General features: G+C 45.5%; 1 protein-coding gene across 1 annotated transcript in view; it reads left to right on the top strand.

Annotated features, from left to right (window-relative positions):
- ISM1 (isthmin 1) overlaps window positions 1-21,432 on the top strand; it is a 72,081-nt gene extending 50,649 nt beyond the window's left edge. Inside the window, exons 3-6 of the mRNA XM_070421441.1 lie at window positions 5,777-6,041; window positions 13,814-13,957; window positions 17,392-17,481; window positions 20,292-21,432. Of these exons, the coding sequence (XP_070277542.1) occupies window positions 5,777-6,041; window positions 13,814-13,957; window positions 17,392-17,481; window positions 20,292-20,809 (1,017 nt within the window). The 3' untranslated portion in view covers window positions 20,810-21,432. The remainder of the gene's footprint in view (window positions 1-5,776; window positions 6,042-13,813; window positions 13,958-17,391; window positions 17,482-20,291) is intronic.
- The last annotated feature ends 277 nt before the right edge of the window (window positions 21,433-21,709 follow it).

The raw sequence follows: 21,709 nt of genomic DNA, 5'->3' as shown, positions 1-21,709 counted from the left end.
TTCCTAAAAGGGGGTGATGGTTTCCGTGTTGGCAGCCCTCGCTCCTTCCTGCAAGCACTCCTCTTTTGTTGAAATCCACTGGTTTGACACAGGCTGATTCAGCCAAGCAGACAGCCCTGCTGGTCACCGTGGTCCCCTGAAAGCATTTTCTCTCCCTGGGGAGCAGAGTGAAGACAGGTGAAGGCCGCTTCAGTGGGTTGGCCTCTGCTGCCAGGGCCCTGGGCCTGTCTCCCCCTTCCTCTGGCAAACTGCCCTTCACCCCCACCTATTTATGTCTGACTGGAGCCGGGTAGCTGAACAGGAATTCGATACCCCTGTCTCTGAACCACCCCCAACCCCTCCAATGTCTGGAAGCATTTCCCACGCCCCAGGGCTGGGGGCCACTGTCCCTCCGGGCCAAACAGCCCACACCTTTCCAAAGTGACAATGCTGAGTCCCGGCAAAGGCCACATCCCTCTTGGGCCTCTTGACTTTTAGGAAGGGAAATCCTTTTAAAAGCCCTGCTTTGTAGAGCTTTTTCAAACGCCCCTAAGCCAGGTGGCCTCCATTCCAAGTGGGCCTGGCTCTCCATTTTAAAAGACTGGCTTCAGGCTGTGGAAATGAGTGAGGGGAAAAAACAACCATGTGCAAAATAGAAAGAAATAGCCTCAAACTCCTGAACCCAATCTCCATATTAAATTTGAAACAATACTAGAGGTAGGGTTTTGTTTAAAAAATAAATCAGTCAGGAAAGAAAAGAGATCCCCCAGGACAAGTTACACTTGAACTTTCATATCCTTGGCTGGGCTTCGGTCTGTAGCTGATGGTGAGATAGCAAAGACAAAAATCTCTAAAATAAACTCATTATTAGGCTTACTGCATCAATTCATTACCACGGTAGCTAGTCACAACCAACTATTTCTCTTTTTTGGATCGAGCTGAGATTAGTATTCATTTCAACCAATATATTTATTTCTTTTCCTCCATTGAGAGAGACTTAAAAATAGTCGTCTAAAGGCCTATTTTTTTTCTTGCACAGATGTATTTACATGGCCATGGGCCTCTTGAGTGCCACAAGATACAATCAAATGAGTTGGCCAGGGCTCTAACTGTTGTACGGGCTTCTACTTCTAATTTCCCTTCCTCCTTTTTCTCTAATATACTCTTGGAATGACAGGTTTGGCTGGGTAACAATCAAAGAAATTTCTGTGCCCAAGACATGGGCCCTTACACCCATGGGGACAAGCCTATATTGTTCAGTTCCTCATTGACCTCTGTGGTTTCATGCAGGTTACTCCACCTCTCTATGCCTCAGTTTCCTTGCCTGTAAAAATCAAAATGATAATACCACCTGTGATATATATGTATATATATGTAATATATATATGTAATATATATACATATATATATTACATATATATATGTAATATATATATATATATATATGTAATATATATATGTAAGGAGGGTATGTAATCTGGGGCCTAATCCTTTGCTGGAGACTATCTTACTATCCCTGGATGCTCTGTGTTCCTATGGAATCAATTCACCTCTCAGGGAACTACCGACTCATGCCCGCCTAGTCACCAAGCTCACAAGGCTTACAGGACCATCGAGCTAGAAGATTCTCTCTTGTTCAGGTGGTCAAGTCTTTTGTATTTTGTAGTTTATTATCAGTTAGACTGAAAATTGTGTTAGTTTCCCTAAGAAAGTTCTTTTCGGAGAAAGTAGAATAAATGTTCTTAATAAATGTTTTAACTATCCAAAGGAAGAAAGCAACTGGTAGTGTTGCCTAGGATCCTCACATCTGGATTTTGGACAGAATTCCCCAAATTGGCAGTGATATAGATTCTGTTTCTTGAAGCTGATGAGACTCAGCCAGAAGTTGGGCTTGGATATTTTGAAAGAGTTTTTTTTCTTTTATTGTCTTGGTTCATGGTGTGGAAAAGTCCAGAAAAAACAAATGTATTTATATACTTCAATTATGTGCATCAAGGAAGAGAAAGGATGGTAAGATCTCGAGTCTTTATCAGCTTGGAAATCTGTGCTCACTCCCACACCTTAAGCTCATCACATCGATTATTGTTCAAGACATTTTTATAAAAGGACTCTTTGATGCCAAAGAACATGTAAGTAGAATGAGAGCAACAGGAAACATAAAACTAATCCCCCTCATTCGAGAAGTCATTGATCATGCTCATTAAGTCTTTTTAATTGTATGCCTATGAAATTTCAGGTTCAAGATTAGATTTCTTCTTTTGATATCAGTATGAGGTTTCCACATTAACTGTAAGGAAGGGCAGATCCTAAGGTTTGTGTGGGGGTTTTTTGTTTGTTTTTTTGTTGTTAATTCAGTTGAGGCAGTGGCTAGAAATTAAAGGGGAAAAAGAAACCTCTAAACTGTTGAGATTTAGTCATCGATATAGTTTTTGGAGTAAATTTGTATTTTGCTACTCATTGCCTGGCCAGGCAACAAATCTATTTTGTTTGGATCTGAGTACCAGTTTGGAAGAAAAAGAATTATATTGACGGTAATAGCTTAAAACATGAAATTGTTTTTATTCCCAGCTTGGAGAAATTGCAGGGCACGTTTTGTTTAGGCAATCCCTTTGACTCCAGTCTGAATACAAATGGAATACCAAAACCATTGGGCATGTTCCCCCTTATCTCCTACCCAGAGACTGATTTCATTACCATAATTGCAGGCTTGCCTGGCTCTTGGCAGCTTCTCCCCTCCAAGACCCTTAAGAGCCATGCAGACGATTGTTGAGGCTCAGTTGTTCTGTCTGCAGGCTGAGGGGGATGGGACTGCAGAGGAGAAAGGGTATGTCTCCAAGGCTCAGTAGCCTGTCACTCCCCAGCTGTGCACGCCTCCTGCACTTGTCCTTTCGGGGTTGTGTGTGGGTCCCAGTCACTGTCATTCCCCAGGAGCCATCCATTCTAGCAAACAGCAATGATACAAGACATAGGATGCATTCCTTTTCTTCTCTTTTTTTTTTCTTTTTGGGTGATTACTAAAAATTTCATCATTATTTATACACTAGAGGCCCGATGCACGAAATTCGTGCAAGAGTAGGCCTTCCTTCCCCCAGCTGCCGGCACCAGCTTTCCTCTGGCACCCGGGACCTGGGCTTCCCTCCAGCCACCTGTAGGCACCTGGGACCTGGGCTTCCCTCACAACCCCAGCTTTGTCCGGAAGGATGTCCAGAAGGATGTTTGTCTAATTAGCATATTATGCTTTTATTATGATAGACTAGAGGCTCAGTGCACGAAATTCGTGCACAAGGGGGTAACCCTCAGCCTGGCCTGCACCCTTTTGTATCCGGGACCCGTCGGGGGATGTCCAACTGTCGGTTTAGGTCCAATTCCACAGTCAACCATCCCTTCTTGCAATCCAGGACCACTGGCTCCAAACCACTCACCTGCTTGCCTACCTAATGCTTCCAACTGCCCTTCCATGCTGACCTGGTCGCCCCTAACTGCCCTCCCTTGCCAGCCTGGTTGCCCCAACTGCCCTCTGCTGCCTACTTGGTCATCCCAACTGCCCTGCCCTACTGGCCAGGTCACCACATTGACTATCCCCTTCCGGCATGGAAGCCCCAAATGGCCCTTCCCTGTTGGCCCAATCACCCCCAACTGCCCTCCCCTGCTGGCCTAGTTGCTCCCTACTGCTCTCCCCTGCAGGCCTGGTTGCCCCCAAGTCCCCTCCCCTGCCAACCTGATCTCACTCCTAACTGCTGTCTCCTGCCTGCCTGATCACCCCCAACTGCCTCTGCCTCAGCCTCCACCACCATGGCTTTTTTTGGAAGGAAGTCGGACGTCTGGAAGATGGCCAGTTGCCCCAGTCTAATTAGCATATTACCCTTTTATTAGTATAGATATTCAAAGACTGGGGTAATGGTGGTAGCATGGAATAAATTGAACGGTGTGCTTCTAGGCATTCCACACCAGAGGAAAGATACACTTGACCTGCCGCAGCCCAAGTATACTCTGGTATTGAAGGCCACACTTTGATCTTGTGTTTGGACCACACAAGGCCACAGCCCAGGCTATCAGCTGGGCAACTTCCTTTAAATGGTAAAGGGAGCAGAATGCAAAATTTCCCATTCCTAACACAAAAGGAAGAGGCTGTTTGTCTCAGGATGGGCACACCCTGGTGCAATTTGGCAGAGCATACCAGCAACTCTCTCAAACGTCGGGTTAGGGCAAAACTAGAAATCCATCTGCCCAGTACATCTTGCGCTGATTACTTGGAGCACGTGTTTCTGATTCATTTGCACATAACTCATCCAGGGGGTGTTGCAAGAGCTATGTGATGGCCAAAGGAACCCGATGAGTTTTTATTATATTTTTGAAACAAGTTTCTCTACGTTGATTGTCTCTCAGAGCCAAAGAAGCTGCATTCTTCCAGCCCTGTGACTTCCAAACGAGGCTCAGTAAATTAGAGAGCAAGTTCTAACCTTGGCTCTGGGACTATCTGTTTTGAACCTGAGGGTTGGTTGAGGGGTGTATGTGCTGGGTCTGGACCTCAGGACAAGTGAAAATCCCAGCTGTGAAAGCCTGGACATTGAGGACCTTGTGTTCACATCTCTACACAACCTGTGGCATCCAGCATCACCCGCATCTGTGGCCTCTTTGCTCCCTTGGTTGCATGAGGGGACAATATCTCTGTTCCTTACTTGTTGAGAGGGGCAGTGTGGCAAAGTTGGGGTAAGAGTGTGGGCTCCGGAGCTATATTAGCCATGTCTGCCAGATACTAGCTGTGTGACTTTAGGCAAGTTGTTAACTTCTCTGTGTGCCAGTTTTCTCTGTCTATAAAAAGCTATGCATTGCTGTCTGACAACCACCCCAAAACTCAGTAGCTTGAAGCAGTAACCATCGGATTGCTCATGGTTCCTATGGTTCATGAATTGGAGCAGGGCTTAACTGGCAGAGCTCATCTCTGTATCACATGATATCAGATGGGATGACCCAACTGGGCTGCAGGATCCAAGATGGCCCCACTCATACAACTGGGACCATGGAGCTGGCCAGTGGCTGAGGAGCCTCAGTTCTCTTCTCTGCAGCCTCTCTCTTCATGTGGTCTCTATGCAAACAGTCATCTAGGTTGGGCTTCCTTACCTAATGGTAGGAACATTCCAAGAGAATGAAAATGGAAGCTGCAAGACCTCATGAGATTTGTATCATTGTAACTCCTCCCACAGCCTACTGGACAAAGTGTGTCACAAGGCCAGCCCAGATAGAAAGAGAGAGGAAGTCAACTGCACCTCTTGATGGGAGGTGTGGCACCCACATACAAAGATGGGAGGGATTATCTGGACCGTCTTTGCAGATAATCAATTATAGGGGCCAATCAACCAACTTATAAGGTCATTATGAGGATTAACTAAGTTAATATATGGCAGATCACTTGGAACCGTGCCTGGTACAGAGATAGTACTCAATAAGTGTTCAGTTTTATTATAATTATTCTTGAGGCACTTCAGGAACATATATAATACATGTTTATTCCTTGAATTAGAGACTTCCCAGCAATGTAATCTTCAGTAAACCAGTGACCCAAGTGATGAATTGTCTCCTTCCACCCAAGGCCCACGTACTTCATTCTCTGTAATCGTGTGGTTCACTTGGGCCATCCCTGGATGTTTGCCATTCTGTATCACCATGCAGTCTCTGCTATCCTTCATGAGGGACACATCCATCATTTGCCTCTGGTATCCCAGACTTTCTTTCAAGGGTCACCCAGCTTGGAGGCTATTGACTCCTCATTGACCCTGGCCTGTTCTGAATTCTTCAGGTCACCATAGAGGTGGTGGACGGTCCTGACTCTGAAGCAGATAAAGATCAGCATCCGGAGACTAAGCCCAGCTGGTCAGTCCCATCCCCTGACTGGTGGGCCTGGTGGCAGAGGTCCTTGTCCTTGTCGAGGGCCAACAGCGGGGACCAGGACTACAAGTACGACAGTACCTCAGATGACAGCAACTTCCTCAACCCTCCCCGGGGGTGGGACCGTCCGGCCCCAGGCCACCGGACTTTTGAAACCAAAGAGCAACCAGAATATGGTGAGTTTACCACCCAGTAATATAAAATTGGTGGGGACAATAAATGAGGATGATGAGGAAATGGGGCCAAGCAAAACCCAGTTTACAGTATGTGGCTTTTGGTCTTCTATGAGGCGTACCTCATAAAGACTCTATTCCACAGAAGCCCCAAGGAGGCACCAGCAGCCACATTTTTCTGGAAAGACTATAATTTTAAAATCACACCAATTATCCTAGGAGAGAAGTTTTTTTTTTCAGTCAGGGGTCTTTGAGGTTCTTCCTTTTTTCCAAAAAAAAAAAATAGTTTTGTTTATAAAAAGGAAGAAATCAGCAAATCAGTTTTCGTGTATATTTTACTGTAAAAATGCATATGGAAAATTAATTTGGTAAAAGAAATGTATCGGCTGCTTCCTTTGACCAGGCCACTGTGTTATGTTTGACATTGGCAATAGTGTGGCCCTTGAGAATCCATATGAACATATGCTTCAAGGGTTGTCCAAATGAGACCTCCCCACCAATAAATTTTAAGACCCCAAGTAGGGACTTCTACTGTCTCATGTTTCAGAGTAAGGTGAAGTAACAAAACTTTCAAATTCAGTAATTTAAATAATAGAAGTTCATTTTTAATTTGAAATGGGAGACAGGGTAAGGAGAACTCAGCTCCACTCAGTCATTCAAGAACCTAGGCTCCTTCCATCTTGGCACTCCTCCAACTGTTAGGGCCTGAGAGTTATCCAATGGATGCTCTAATAACCAGCTCAGCCAAGGGGGGAAATGCAGCCTGAAAAATGTACACATGCTATTAAACCCCTCGGCTTGGAGATAACACACATCACATCTGCTCAAATTTGATTGGCATGACCTGATGATTTGGCCCCACATAGCTGCAAGGGAGGCTGGGAAATGTATTCTGTGTGTCCAATAAGAAGAAGCAGCCTTTGTGAGAAACCAGACAGTGTGTCTTTTGCTATAGAATATTTGCAGTCTTATAAATGCATCCATCATTGGGATATTCTGTGGCTTTACCATCAGCAGACTTAGGTGCAAACACTGTCATGAACTCTCACTCTTACACCTGTGTTTCAGCAGAAAGACCAGTTGTATGTTGGAGAGTTATTTCTTCCCAATAAGCAACTTCCAAAACAGCAAGATAATTTTTTTCCAGCTGCATCATTTAGTTGTTCAACAGATATTTATTTATTTATTTATTTATTTATTTATTTATTTCCTCACCTGAACATATGTTTCTATTGATTTGAGAGAGAGAGAAACATCAATGTGAGAGAGAAACTGATTGGTTGTCTCCCGCACATGCCCTAACTGGGGATCAAACCTACAACTTAGAGATATGTGCCCTGACCAAGAATTGAACCTGCAACCTTTTGATGTATGAGACAATGCTCCGATCAACTGAACCACCAGGTCAGGGCTCAACAGACATCTATTAAGAGCATATCTTGTGATCAGTATTATGTTAGGTGCTGGAAATAAAAAAAAAAATGAGTAAGACACAGTCCTTCCCTACAGTGGTCCTCACCTATCTGTGGACAAAGGGAGAAAAATTAACTGATAAAGCAAAATAGTGCCATTGTGGATATACACATCAAATGCAAGGGGAGCTGAAAGAGAGCTCCCAAACCCCTTCCAGCCAGGAGACTAGTGAAAACTTCCGCATTCCCAGAGGAAGTCCAATTTATCTACTTCCCAGGAAGAAGGACTCGGAATAGTAGCCAACATACATACAGCATTTAACATGCACCAATCCTTCTTCACGGCATCTAACATGCAGCGCTCGTTTAATCAGCTCTCTGAGCCAGGTGCCCCATTTTACAGATGGGGAACCTGAAGCCTGAGAAATTAAGAAACTTGACCTCAAGGATTTATCTCAGTCAGTGGGTCCAAAGTCTGTCCTCTTAATCACTATCTTATTTTGTCTCTCTTGTGCGGGGGTGGGGAGGAAACACATCCTTTAGGAGAGGGGAGTGGATCTAGAAATGGTCACTTGGACTGGAAGATAGGAATAAAAGATTGGAACAGTGCTATTGAACAGAGAAACAAAGCACACAGGATCCTGGGTGCTAGCCTAACATTGCACAGCTCTGTGGCTAAACCTGTTGGCCCAGCCCACACAGAACATTTTTTCTATGAGTGGGGCTTAGACCCTCGGCATCAGAATCCCTTGGTTGCATGTTTAAAAATTCCAATCCTAGCCCCAACACCATCCTTCTATCCTAATGGTCCTCAAAGTGTGGTCCCTAAACTGGCAGCATCAGCATCATCTGGAACCAGGATAAAAATGCAGATGTTCAGTTTCCTGGTCCCTGGGCGACCTGAATCAGATATTCTGGGTGTGGGTCCCGAAAATCTATGTTTGAATGAACTTTCCAGGGGCCTCTGGAACACTGAGTATTTGAAATCAACAGTTCTCAGTTGCTCATTATGCTCACCTGGGGAATTGTTTGGAACCCTAGCACCCAGATTTCTCACCAGTAAGTTGGGAATCTCTGGAGGTGGGGCCCAGACCTCTGTGTTTTTTGAAGCTCCATGAGTGACTTTGATGTGCAGCTCAGGTTGAGGGCCACTGCCGACCTTCTACTAAACCAGAATGTCCAACAGCGAGACCTAGGCTCAGCCTGTCTTTGTTTCTTTTTTCAACCAAGGTCAGCAGGCTATCCCCGTGCTCATTGAATTTTGAAAACTAACATTAGAAACATCTCTTCCACTAAAGCTTTTATAAAGCACCCTCAGTTGAATTCATGAAATTAAGAACACCTTCTATTTCAATCTTGAGGATTGAATTTGCTTCTATTGGAGCAATTACTGTGGCTGCCTCAGCCACCCTCACCCCAGCTTTCTGGGCCTACGATACCCGCAGAGTGCCTTGCATCTGAATCTTACAGCATCCCTAGGCCATGAAGAAACTCAGTCTTTTGTGATTTTGGAGTCTCTCTTAGTAACTTCCTCATCATTGGACTAGATATCAGGATTGCTACTTTATAAAGAAAAATATGTCCCTTGTTATACTTCTAAATCAGTGTTTTTTAGACTTCAATATGCACACAGACAACCTGGGGGTCTTGTTAAAATGCAGCTTCTGATGCCGTAGATGTAGAAAAGGGTGGGAGCCCAGGTGAGGCTGACATATTTGGCCTTTGGGCCACACTTGGAGTAGTGCCAAGACTCTCAGCATGTCGCAGATGCTCAGTAGTATTTGCAAAATGAATGAAGTATTGCTTCTGAGACCGGCTCACAGGGGACATGTGATTTTCAGAATTCCTTACAGCATTGGCCGAGCTGAGTCCTCTTTTATTTCAATCAGCAAGAAACTATAGTGCCATTTCCAAGTATGTAGCCCTAGATTAGATGCTGTGGAGGATACAGGAAGTGACCACACTGCTCAGCGAGGAGAGGCTCATGCAGTGAGAAAGCAGCACAAGTCACTGTACCTAAGTGTCAGCTCCCTTGTGTGAGACAGGCTGACATTGCTACAGGAATTGGACTTTCTGGAGGATGTTGATCTCAGATTTTTGAAGGTAGGATTTTTAATAAGAATTGAAATGTGTGTGGCCAAAGAGTACTTCAAAAAAATTCTAGGTGAAATAAATAAAATAGTATGGCATCTTTAGAATAAATTATAAAGTACACAACAGAAGTTAGTTAGACCTAACTTGTGATCATGAAAACAGTAAGCTCAACTTTGGACTGTATGTGTTTGAGATACTGCATTCTAAATACCTTCTATGTAAATACTGAGGGTCTCACCCAGGGCGACAAAAGAGTTCAAATAAATGTCTTTCTGTCAAATAGAAGTATACCATTCCCAAAGTTGTTCAGAACAATCTGAAAAATAAACTTAATGGGCACTACTTATTGTAACCGAGGTTGAGACTCAATTCTTTGCAATTCTTTAACTGGTCATGATCCTATTTTAATAGATTTCAGTGATTTTTTTCAAGGGTTTTCCTTTGTAATGTTAAATTGTGGCCACATAAGTGACTGTGTTAAAGAAAGGAGGCCAATCTGGGCCAGAAGTAGAACTGCTAGAATGCCAAAATATAGAACAGGATATAGAGCAGGAGCTGACAGACCTCAGATCTAATCCTAGCTCTGCCAAGTTTGAGCTGTGTGGCCTTAGGCAAGTACCTTAATGTCTCTGAGCCTCAATTTCCTTACCTGTAAAAATAAGCTATTTCCACCTACCTTGCAGAATTGTGACAGGAGTTAAATCAGTGTGTTAGGCAGGGCAGCTGGTGAAAGCAGGCCCTCAATAATGGGTAGCCACTATCTCCTAGGATTAGTGGTGGAGGCTCGCCAGCAGCTGACTCAAGACCCGAGTCACTTCAGTTGCCCAAACATCGTGACTGGGCCACTGAACTCTAGTGCTTGAAACAGTATAATGACTACTTTAAAATTTCAAATGACATCCTTGAAAACCAGCTGTCACTCACTGTACTGTGCATTGTTTTCTTCCCTTGCTGAGCAATTGGATGTCACAGATAGGGGCTGTCAAATCTCAGGGACTGTTTTTTACTATCATTATTGCCATCTTTGCAGTTGCTGCTACTCACGTTCAGTTTCTGCTCTGAGCAATGCTCCCTGCCTGGTAGGTGAGCGAATGAGAACTAGTGTTTGATTATAGCAGAAAGGACGCCTGCCCTCAAATCTTTGTTCACTGTGAGAAGTTCCCTTTCTGTCCTTTGAACACATTAAACAAATAGAAATCGCCAAGGAGAGGACCTTTGCTGGAGCATTCATCCGGGACAGTATGCTATGGAGGCTTAGGGTTGTGGGCTGACATACACACCTTCCTAGGAGGTGGTTTTATTTCATTACTAGCCCAATAGAAATGACTAAATGCCTGGCGATATAATGTTCTGTGCCTAACTCTGAGGGCCCCATATAAAAAGTGTTTGGAAAATAAATGGCTTTGTGAGCACCTAAAATAAAGGCATGAAGAACCCACTTGCTAGGATGAGAACTTCTTCATGGTTCTGGAGTCTGCTAACCATTGAGAGAACATATCTTAGGGAAAGTGTTATGGTATATGTATAACAGTTAATTTTTGTTGCTTCAGAAAACACCCCAAAATTCAGGGCTTCTCTGGGCTGGCTGGGGGGGAGGGAGGAGGGGGGGTGGAGGTCCAGGATGGCTTTATTCACAATGCTGGCATCCCAGCTGGGCATCTGGGGAGGGAGATGGCTGGGCCTCTTCCCACCTGCTTCCTCACCCTTCAGGACCCGCCCCAGGGTCCTCACATGGTGGTGGAAGAGCCCTAATACAGGAGCATTCTTGCAGCCTCTGTTTGCATCACACTTGCTATGTTCCCATTGGCCAAAGCAAGTCAGGTGGGCCGGGCTAGGGTTGGTGTGAGAGGAGAGTAAGCAAAAGGAAGTAGAATTATGGACATCACTTTTCACATAATTGGACAGTTATTGACACCCAATAATTTTGATCCAAGATCCCAAAACAAGAACGTATCTAATGCAGAGGTTCTAATATAAGCATCATGGTGAGTTTAATGCTAAAATCTCCAAGTTCAGGGTGACATTGCCCAAAATTAGCTCTCCATATTACTGCCACACTGAGGGAAAGGTTGCAAGAGATTTCTAGATGGTTGGGGCCCTGTTGCTTCTGCTGAGTCAAGCAGAACACCTCTTGGCATCATGGGATTGTGTCCTGTGCCTGTCCCATCACACAGGTGACATGGCCCCTACCTCTGTGGTATAATAAGTTTTTTCTGTCTGACCCACTGCCCCCTTCCTATGAACCTAAAGACATTCTATCTCTGCTTGTGACTCAGCGTTGTTGTTCCCTTTAACAAACCTGGCCTCGTGGGTGTATATAGGTTGTGGTTCAATGTGGTCACAGGTGCGTATAACCCTCTGCACCCGGATGCTCCCACTGACAAGAGTGAAGTCACATGGTTGTTCCAGGCACCCTCTGGTGTTCCTGGTGAAATTAGCAAGAGATCCCAGACTGCAAAGTCTCGGAGGGAGCAGCAGCGGCCCCTAACTCTGTGATGTGTCCCTCTGGAAGCATCCAGTTCCGCTGTTCGTGCCCAGTAAGAGAGGGGAGCGAGGAGGAAGGCTAAGGCTGGGGAAGCAGGCCCAGCTCCGTCACACAAAGCAGTCGTTTCAAACATCTGCTTGGCCATGTGGTTGGAAAACCATTTCTTAGAAGAAAATCAAAGTTTGGAAAAATTTGTTTGGGGAGGGAATAGAAATGAATGGGGCCCCTGGGGGCAGTCGATGTGTGAACAAACGCTCTACTCTGGGGTAGGGAAGAGAACACCATGAATCACCCCCCAGCCTACCTCTGCTGAATGGGCTGAGGAGACTCGGGATCCCTGTGTTTGCCTGAGGAGTGTTCAAAGTGAACTCCATGTAAACAACAGCCCGGGAGGCTGGCACCGGGCCCGCAGTTCAGGTAGAAACATGTGTGGACTGCATTCTTGCCCGACCTACATAATAATAATCACCACGACCTGTTATGAATGGAGAGGACCCCTTCCCTGCAAGGCACATGCCTGTACCTCTGCGCTTGGCACCCACAGAGGCCCAGGCTGTAGAAGCATTTGGCTAAACCAGGAGAAATGACTACAGAGTGGAGATGCTTCGGAAAGAGTCAAGCTTTTGAGATTAAGAGTTTAGCGCTAGACCACAAGTGTTCCTTTCTGTCCATTATGACCTTAGATAGTCACTCAATCGCTCCAGGGCTTAGTTTCTTATTTTTAAAAAGACGAATTTACTGTTGATAATACACCAGCCTCTCACCACCTCTCACTATCCAGACCCCCCTATCCTGGTCTGCTTCTCCTTTCATGTCATTCACAGACTTCCAATCTGCTGTATAATTTACTCATTTTTTGTTTACTAGTTATTGGCTGACTCTTCTCACTAAAATATTAGTTCCACCAGCACAGGGAATCGTTGGAAGTTTTGTTTAATGATATACCCTACATACAAAGAATTGTGCCTGGCATGTAATAGGGGCTCAGTAGGATGGATGTTGAGCAATGACCTCAAAGAACCATGTAGCTTCACCATTGTGTATCTGTTGTCTACTGCTGTGTAACAAAACATCCCCAAACATCATGGCTGAAAACAGCAGCTCTTGATTATTTCTTATGATCTCATAGCTCGAGAGTTCAAGCAGGGCCACACTGGGCAGTCCCTCCACTCCTGAGGGCGTCAGCCGCATTCAGCTGTTCACTGCGAAGGACTGGAAGCTTCATGAAAGCTTCACTCGCATGTCTAGGGTTTCGGTGGGCCTTCATGTGGCTTCTCTCTTTCCATGTGGTGTCCCGTAATTCACAGGTTGAGCCTCAACTGGATTCCTCAGAGCAAAAGTCAGAAGCTGCCAGGCCTCCTAAGGCCAAAGCTCACACAGATTCTAGGGGACATAGTTTCTCTCTCTCTTTCATCACTATAAATGTAGGCACAGGGAGGTAAGGAACTAATGGTGGTCATCTAAATACCTATCATATTATTTCATGATCCTATGCTCTGCAAATGTATGCATTCTCAATCAGCACTCACTCGGCACCTGTTGGGGCTGTCAGGCCCTGGTCATGGCCTGACCACGTCAGTGCCCAAATCCTCAGACAGAGTCACTGCCTGCATGAGGTATATCCCTACAATGAGCCCTGGAGCTGTAAGCCTTTTGACTCCAGAAGGCATCTGGGCCCCTCCAACAGTGAGAGTAATTCAGGGGGACAATTGGCAGGCTGCTTGTCGGGTGGGTTTGGGGACTCTTTTGGTGAGGCTGTGACTGTCTCCCTGGCTCCCTTCCAGATTCCACCGACGGGGAGGGCGACTGGAGTCTCTGGTCTGTCTGCAGCGTCACCTGTGGGAACGGCAACCAGAAGCGGACCAGGTCCTGTGGCTACGCGTGCACCGCCACAGAGTCTCGGACGTGTGATCGTCCCAACTGCCCAGGTGGGTTTATGCTCCTAGTTCAAGTTCAGTCTTGTCCAGACTGAGAAAAGAGATGAGTAATGAGCTTACTAGGTGAAAAGATGTTGGAGATGAAAAATAATTGTGACTGTCAGTAGCAGTAGTTGTCACACTCCAGCCTGTTTTTGTGTGGTCCACACATGTTTAAGGAGTTGTAAAAAAGAAGGCGGGGAAGAAAAAGAAGTAGAAGAAAAGAAGGATAAAGAGAAGGAAGAGTATGTAACCAAGACCATATGTGACCCACAAAGCATGAAGTATTTACTCTCTGACACTTTTCAAAAAGTTTACCAACTCCTGGTCTGTAGTTTTACATTCACTATGTGTTCCCCACTTCAGGTAGAATACCAATCTATAATGATAAAAGCGTAATATGCTAATTAGACTGGACAGCCGAACACCCTTCCAAACGTCCATCCAGATGACCTTCCGGACGAAGCCAGGGTTGCAAGTGCCAGGCCCCTTGCACAAATTTTGTGCATCAGGCCTCTAGTCTAAAATAATATCTTAGGCTCTCCCAAGAAACCACATATTCCAAATGGCTTCATCTCAAAGAAATTCAGGCACAGAAAAGTTAATCTCTGCACCCAGAACTTCCGTTTCCTACCCCTGAACTCTGCTTTCAAATGGTAAGGCTGAGATTTGGACCAAAAAAGAAGTGAAAGAGCTCTAGATGGTTTGGCTCGGTGGATAGAGCATTGGCCCACAGACTGAAGGGCTCTGGGTTCAATTCCAGTCAAGGGTATGTACCTTGGTTGCAGGCTTCGTTTCCAGCCCTGGTCGAGGCGCATGTGGCAGGCAACCATTCTATGTTTCTCTCTCATATCAATGTTTCTCTCCTCCTCCTCTACTGTCTCTAAAAATCAATGGGAAAATATCCTCGGGAGAGGATTAACACACACACACACACACACACAAATAAATAAATAAATAAATAAATAAATAAATAAATAAAGTGGAAGGGCAAAGGGGTCTCTGAGGAGAGAAGGATAAGATTGAGCATGTGTGTGTCAGCCAAGGGGTGTGTGTAGAAAACAGGGCTGAAATATCAGAAGTGGCTGTGCTGGCGCCCTATCAGCCATGCAGACGGATTTCAGAAAATGGAGCAAACATCAAGATGCTTTTCCTGTGAAAATTTCCTGAATAAAGCTGAGTTAGAAGTCTAATAGGATGGGATTTGGAAGGATAGAAATAAAGCAATCTATACTAATAAAAGGGTAATATGCTAATTAAACCAGAAGTCCTTCCGGACAAAGCCATGGTGGCAGAGCCAAGGCAGAGGCAGTTACGGCGATCAGGCTGGAAGGGGAGAGCAGTTAGGGGGATCAGGCTGGCAGGGGAGGACAATTAGGGGGATCAAGCCAGTAGGGGAAAGCAGTTAGGGGGATCAGGCCAGTGGGGGAGAGCAGTTAGGGAGATCAGGCCAGCAGGAAGGTGAGCGGTTAGGAGCCAGCAGTCCCAGATTGCAAGAGGGATATCCAACTGCCGGCAGTCAGACATCCCCAGAGGAGTCCTGGATTGGAGAAGGTGCAAGCTGGGCTGAGGGACACCCCCCCGTCCTGTGCACGAATTTCATGCACTGAGCCTCTAGTAAATAATAATAATATGATAAGGAAGAAAAGGAGTACAGGAAGAAAATGAAGGAAGAGAAGGAGAATCTGAAGAAGATGAAAAGGATAATGATGAAGATAAGAGAAAGTAAAAGAAAATGAAGATAAATATGAAAATGGTGAAGGTATTGAAGAAGAAACAAAAATATGATTATGAAAAATAGGATTTTTCTAGTATTTTGGTATCAAGCAAATCTCTAAGGTCATTATATGTATTATTTCATTTAATTTTACAATAGCCTTATGAAATAGGTATTTATTATTGTGCCCATTTAACAGTTGTGAAAACTGAGACACTGGCTTCATTTGCCTAGAGTCACACAGGCAGCAAATGATCAACCTGGAATTCAAATCCAGCCAGTCTAATTCCAGAGACCACGTTCTTAACCATGAAACTATTCCACCTCCAGCAAAAGAAAGGGTATCAGGCTCAGCCACACATGGACACAGACAGCATTTAAAGTCAGGGCTCGGGGGATTGCCTCTTGTTCCTCTTCCAGAGCTGGCATCCAGACCCAAGATGGTCCATTTAGACAGCTTATTAGGGGAAGGGTCTTCTCTGTTGCCGTTTTTAATATTGCCTCCTCATTTTCTCTCACACTGAGAGCAGTGTGGCCGGCAGCCCTGCCCCCACATTTTCTTCTCATTGGACCTTGCCTTCCTTCCATCCTTTCTGCCTCTCTGTTCCTGGCTCTTCCAGCTTTTCAGGACTCTCTTGGAACATGAAGGATTTTTTTTACAGAATTTCTTTCCTTATTCAGTGTGTTGATTCTCAACCATATTGAAAAGAATTGCGGGCAGGTGGTCTCCCTGGCCTAGTAGCACTATAAAAGCTTGTCCCATAGGTCAACCTTATAAATAAGTCCAAGGGGCCTCACCTAAAATCAAAGAGAGGCCCTTAAAGGAAATCAAGTCATGCCTAATAGGCAGCCCAGGCTCTCCAACCCGTCTACATCCCACAACTCCTGCCTCGCCTGACTGCCTCGGCTTGCACAGGATTCCTGTCTGTAAAGGAAGCCTGGGTGGGGTGGCAGTTTGGAAGGGGAGGAGAGCCAAGAAGTTTGAGGCAAGCTGGGTTCGGTCCCTCCAAGCAAGTAATGACAGGCCCAGCTTACTCTTTCTGAAGCATTATCAACAATGCTAAAAGTCCCAGAATATGAGCTACCTGGTCTTTGGCTATGGACTACTGCATCCTCAAAATGAGCTAGACAAATATTCAAGGAACAACATCAGCAAACTCTTGCTACTTACTACTTAGTTTAAGTGCTTTTTCTACACATAACTCATTTAATTCATTCAACTCTGTGGTGGGTCCTTTATTTCTCCCCATTTTACAGTTGTGAAAATAGTTACACAAAGGTTAAGTGGCTTTCCCAAGGTCACACAGCTAGTAATGATTGAACCCAGTCAATCCGTCTGTCCTTAAGACTGGTATTGACCTCTAGACTGGTACTGGCCACTGCCTTTAGTTTAGTTTGTCATCCTGACACCACGAGGCAGACAACCATTTTGATATGTGTCCCCCACTGCCCAACACTGCACTCTTGGACCAATGAATGGGTTCCTTAGGACTCAGTCAGGCACATTTGGATCTGATTTCATGCTGCACATGGTATCTGGGGTTTTAATATATTTCATGCTCTGCTACCTGCTTTTTACTGTTTCCTCTGTTGGCAAGTTTCTACCCATGAATAGTAATGAACACTAAAAAAGGCTTTGTTGAGGTGTATTTGTTTTTTTAATTGGTGGGGGCGGGGGTGGGAGCTTTTTCCATATAACCAGGGGAAAATGAGCCCTGTCTGTGTTTAGGAATTGAAGACACCTTCAGGACAGCTGCCACCGAAGTGAGTCTGCTTGCAGGAAGCGAGGAATTTAATGCCACCAAACTGTTTGAAGTCGGTAAGATTTTTTTTTCTTTTTTATTCAAATATTGATTTAGTATTTTGGACATTCCTTTTGCCTTTGCAATGTCATCCTTGGATCCATTTAAATGTTTCCTTTTCCTCATATGGTGTCCAATTCTCCCAGCATGTTTCTTGCACAAGATCGTTTCTTAATCCAGTGCTGCCTCCGTTGTCTGATCTGTAAAATGGTATGAGGAACTATGCCTACCTTATAGAGTTGTTGTAGAATTAAATGAGTTCATATTTGTAAAGGGTTTAGAACATGTCGCTCACACTGGACATCTACATAAGTTTGATGGATAAATATAAGTCGATGGATGTACTTTAGGTACATGAATTTTGATGACCAGCCACTCTGGAAGGAAAATGCACTGAATGTTGTTTCTGAAGACCCTGCCCTCTGAAGGAGACCCCCACTGACTTTCAGACACACACTTCCCAGGATGGAATCTCCACTCTCTCAGCTACTGCTCAGTCAGGGGCTCGCAGGGCTGGGATCGGAGAACTCAGAGCCCAAAGGAGCCTCAGCACACCCCTGTGGGCAACACCCTGCTTGTGTCCTTTCTGTGCTCCCTCCCATTTAATCCTTATCTCACTTCATGAGGCAGGCTCTGTTTACGTCTTCAGTTTGGCGATGAGAAAACTGAAGCACAGTGAGGGAGAACAGCTTGCTCAAGGTCACAGAGCTGCTAAATAGTAAATTCAGGGTTCGATCCCAGGCAGTCCAGCACAAGAGCCCCACTTTTCAACTAGGCCAGGCCTCGCCGAGCTCCTGAGAGATGCCCCATCTCACTTCCTCATTCCACCGAAGAGGACCCGAGCTCTCCTCCAAACTGCCTGCCCCCATCCTGACCACTTGATTTCCACTCATGACACCACCAGCCTCCCAGGCACCTGGGTCAGAGCTGGTGAGCCATCTTGAATGTCCTCCTCCCTTTACCCCCAAGCCCGCCAAGGCCTAGCAGCCTTCTTTCTCTAACTATTGTTGGTCACACCTGCTGGTCCCTCCCTGGACTCTTACAATTGATACCAGCACTGAATATATCTTCTGACTGTACAGCTCAATTAGTAGCTCACTATGGCTCAAAAACCTTCAGCCCAGCCGGTGTTGCTCAGTGGTTAAGCATCAACCCAGGAACCGCTAGGTCACTGGTTCCATACCCAGTAGGGCACAAGCCTGAGTTGCAGGCTCGATTCCCAGCAGGGGGCATCTAAGAGGCAACTGATGGGTGATGTTTCCCATTAATGTTTCTATCTCTCTATTCCTCTCCTTTCCTCTCTCTCTAAAAATGCAATATAAACATAGTTTTTTAAAAAAAATCTTCAGTGGTTACCTGGTGCTCTCTGAACAAGCCTCACCTGCGTCGAAGACGTCCATGATCTGACACAACCTGCTTCTCCACAACCTTCATTGAAACTGACTGTGTTCCCTACTGCCAGACAACCCACCAGATTTTTTTCTGCTCAACCTTAGTTTGCACAAGTGGTCACACTTCGCCTGTTCACTCAGCCAGTTGTTCCCATAGAGCAGTGGTCGGCAAACTCATTAGTCAACAGAGCCAAATACCAACAGTACAACGATTGAAATTTCTTTTGAGAGCCAAATTTTTTAAACTTAAACTATATAGGTAGGTACATTGTTATTAACTTAATTAGGGTACTCCTAAGCTGGCCTTTGCTAAAAACATCCTCAATCTGATTGAGGTACGTTCGCTGAGGTCGACCCCTTCCAACTCTTCCATCCACACTCGTCTTGTATACTTGTTTCGTCTATCTCCTTTCGTTCATCCTCTCTATATGTCCAAACCATCTCAACATACCTTTCCCAATCCTCGACACTACATCTTCTTTCACTCCACAACGTTCCCTAAAATTAACTTAATAAACTTTACTTAAAGTTTTAAGTCAACTTCGCACTGTACGTGCGCACCCGCACGTGGTATTTTGTGGAAGAGCCACACTCAAGGGGCCAAAGAGCCGCATGTGGCTCTCGAGCCGCGGCGTGCCAACCACTACCATAGAGCAGTGCAGGACCAGCATAAACATATCTTTTGGTTTTTAAACCAGGAAGCCATATAAATACGTGGAACCACCGATTTCAACTGTTAGCAATTAATTCACTATTTTTCATACTGCAAAGGCCAAACACAACAACTATGGGGGCGGGTTCAGGCTCCAGCCTTATAGGTAAGGGGGCCTCTGGCCTAAATGTTAAGCTCCTTAAAAGCTGGGGCCACCAGCCAGCCGCTTCCCTTTGGAGGCATCTTTTCATATGGATTTGCAGACAATAATTGTTGCCATTTACTGCTTAAGGTTAAGAGGTTAGGGCACTAGACCTAGTTTTGATTGGTCAGTGACCGGCAGAAATACAATTCAATCCTACAAATGTTACTTGTAAGCATTTTCTACCCCATCACCATGCATTGAGAGAGGAGATTTAAAATGGCCCTGAGTTATTGTTAATTTTCTTATGGGTGATAATGGGGTATGGTTAACCCCATATCCTCCTTTTGTATTTTTACTTTTTGTAGATACCTACTAAAACTTAGACTTAGGGATAATAATGTCATATATTTCCAAAAACAATTAAAAACTACAAAGCATATATAATGATGGTTAAATCTAGTGATGGCGTACAGGTAGTCAAGTTCAAACTTCTCAAGTTAAAGGGAGGTGAGCTAGGACCGGTGGTTCCAGGGCCTGCAGGGGTTGGCTCTGGGAGGGGGTTGGGAGAGGGGTAGATGGCAATGTCACCGGCTGTCTGTCTTGCATGTGGTGAGAGGGTTTCTCTGTGGCCTTTTCCAGACACGGACAGCTGTGAGCGATGGATGAGCTGCAAGAGCGAGTTCTTAAAGAAGTACATGCACAAGGTCATCAATGACCTGCCCAGCTGCCCCTGCTCCTACCCCACCGAGGTGGCCTACAGCAGCGCGGACATCTTTGACCGCATCAAGCGCAAGGACTTCCGCTGGAAGGACGCCAGCGGGCCCAAGGAGAAGCTGGAGATCTACAAGCCCAGCGCCCGCTACTGCATCCGCTCCATGCTGTCCCTGGAGAGCACCACGCTGGCCGCCCAGCACTGCTGCTACGGCGACAACATGCAGCTCATCACCAGGGGCAAAGGGGCGGGGACCCCCAACCTCATCAGCACTGAGTTCTCGGCGGAGCTGCACTACAAGGTGGACGTCCTGCCCTGGATCCTGTGCAAGGGCGACTGGAGCCGGTATAACGAAGCCCGGCCTCCCAACAACGGGCAGAAGTGCACCGAGAGCCCCTCGGACGAAGATTACATCAAGCAGTTCCAAGAGGCCAGGGAGTATTAGAGAGAACAGCTCCGGGATTTGGGACACAAACGCACTGCACTGATCTGCGGCCTGGAGCGCAGTCCCTCTGATCCGCCTTCATGTGTGTTTGCATGGACCACATGCGTATGTTTCATAAATCACACTAGGCATGGGCGCCAGGCCCGGTGTCTGCCATCTGAAGCCACCCTTGCCATCTACGATGCCCACAGACCTCCGTGGGACTCCTCCCAGGGGTGGGGTGGGAAGGAGGATGAGGACAGAGAAGCCAGGAAAACCTGGAAGCCACAGTGGGTGAGGTTCAAGTCACACCCAGATCCAGGGTTTCCTCGCCAAGCAGAGGGGGGAAAGAGACTGAAGTTGTAAACATTATAAGTTTTTATCTATAACTTATTTAATATGAATGTGACTTAAGCGTAACCTTTTCTCTGGAGTTGTCATCGTGAAAACTTTAATCGCTTCTGTGAGAGTGCAGACAGGGCTTAGGGAGGTGGAGGAGAAAGGGAATGTGTAATGATGTCTTTAAAAATAACTCAATAGAAATATATCAAAACAAGAAAACACCCACCTTATCCCAAATATGATTTAGTCATGAGGCACCTTGCTGAAGTCTCAGTGTCCAAAATGTCCTTGCCTGACTAAGAAAGGGGGTAGGGTTGGGGGGGGGGGGGGCAAATGGATGTTTTAGGGGCAAATCTCAGGCCTGGTTTTAAATAGGCTTTTAAAATAAAAGGCCAATATTAGCCTAATGCTTTGATTCTACTAAAAGGCTTCAGAATGGCACAATTTCTGTTCATGACTTAGTAAGTCCAGAAGGCTGCAGGAAAGTCAGACATGAAAACGGAATAGCACTTTTGCAATGATAAAAAAGCAAGATAAATGGGAAAATAACATGGACCCCCATATCATCTATTTTATTTT

Source organism: Myotis yumanensis, unplaced genomic scaffold (assembly GCF_028538775.1).
Source record: "Myotis yumanensis isolate MYYU_CA2020_CCGP unplaced genomic scaffold, mMyoYum1.0.hap1 SCAF_7, whole genome shotgun sequence".
Classification (NCBI taxonomy): Eukaryota; Metazoa; Chordata; class Mammalia; order Chiroptera; family Vespertilionidae; genus Myotis; species Myotis yumanensis.
Note: the sequence above shows the minus strand (reverse complement) of the source record. Positions and strands in the feature narration are given on the sequence as shown.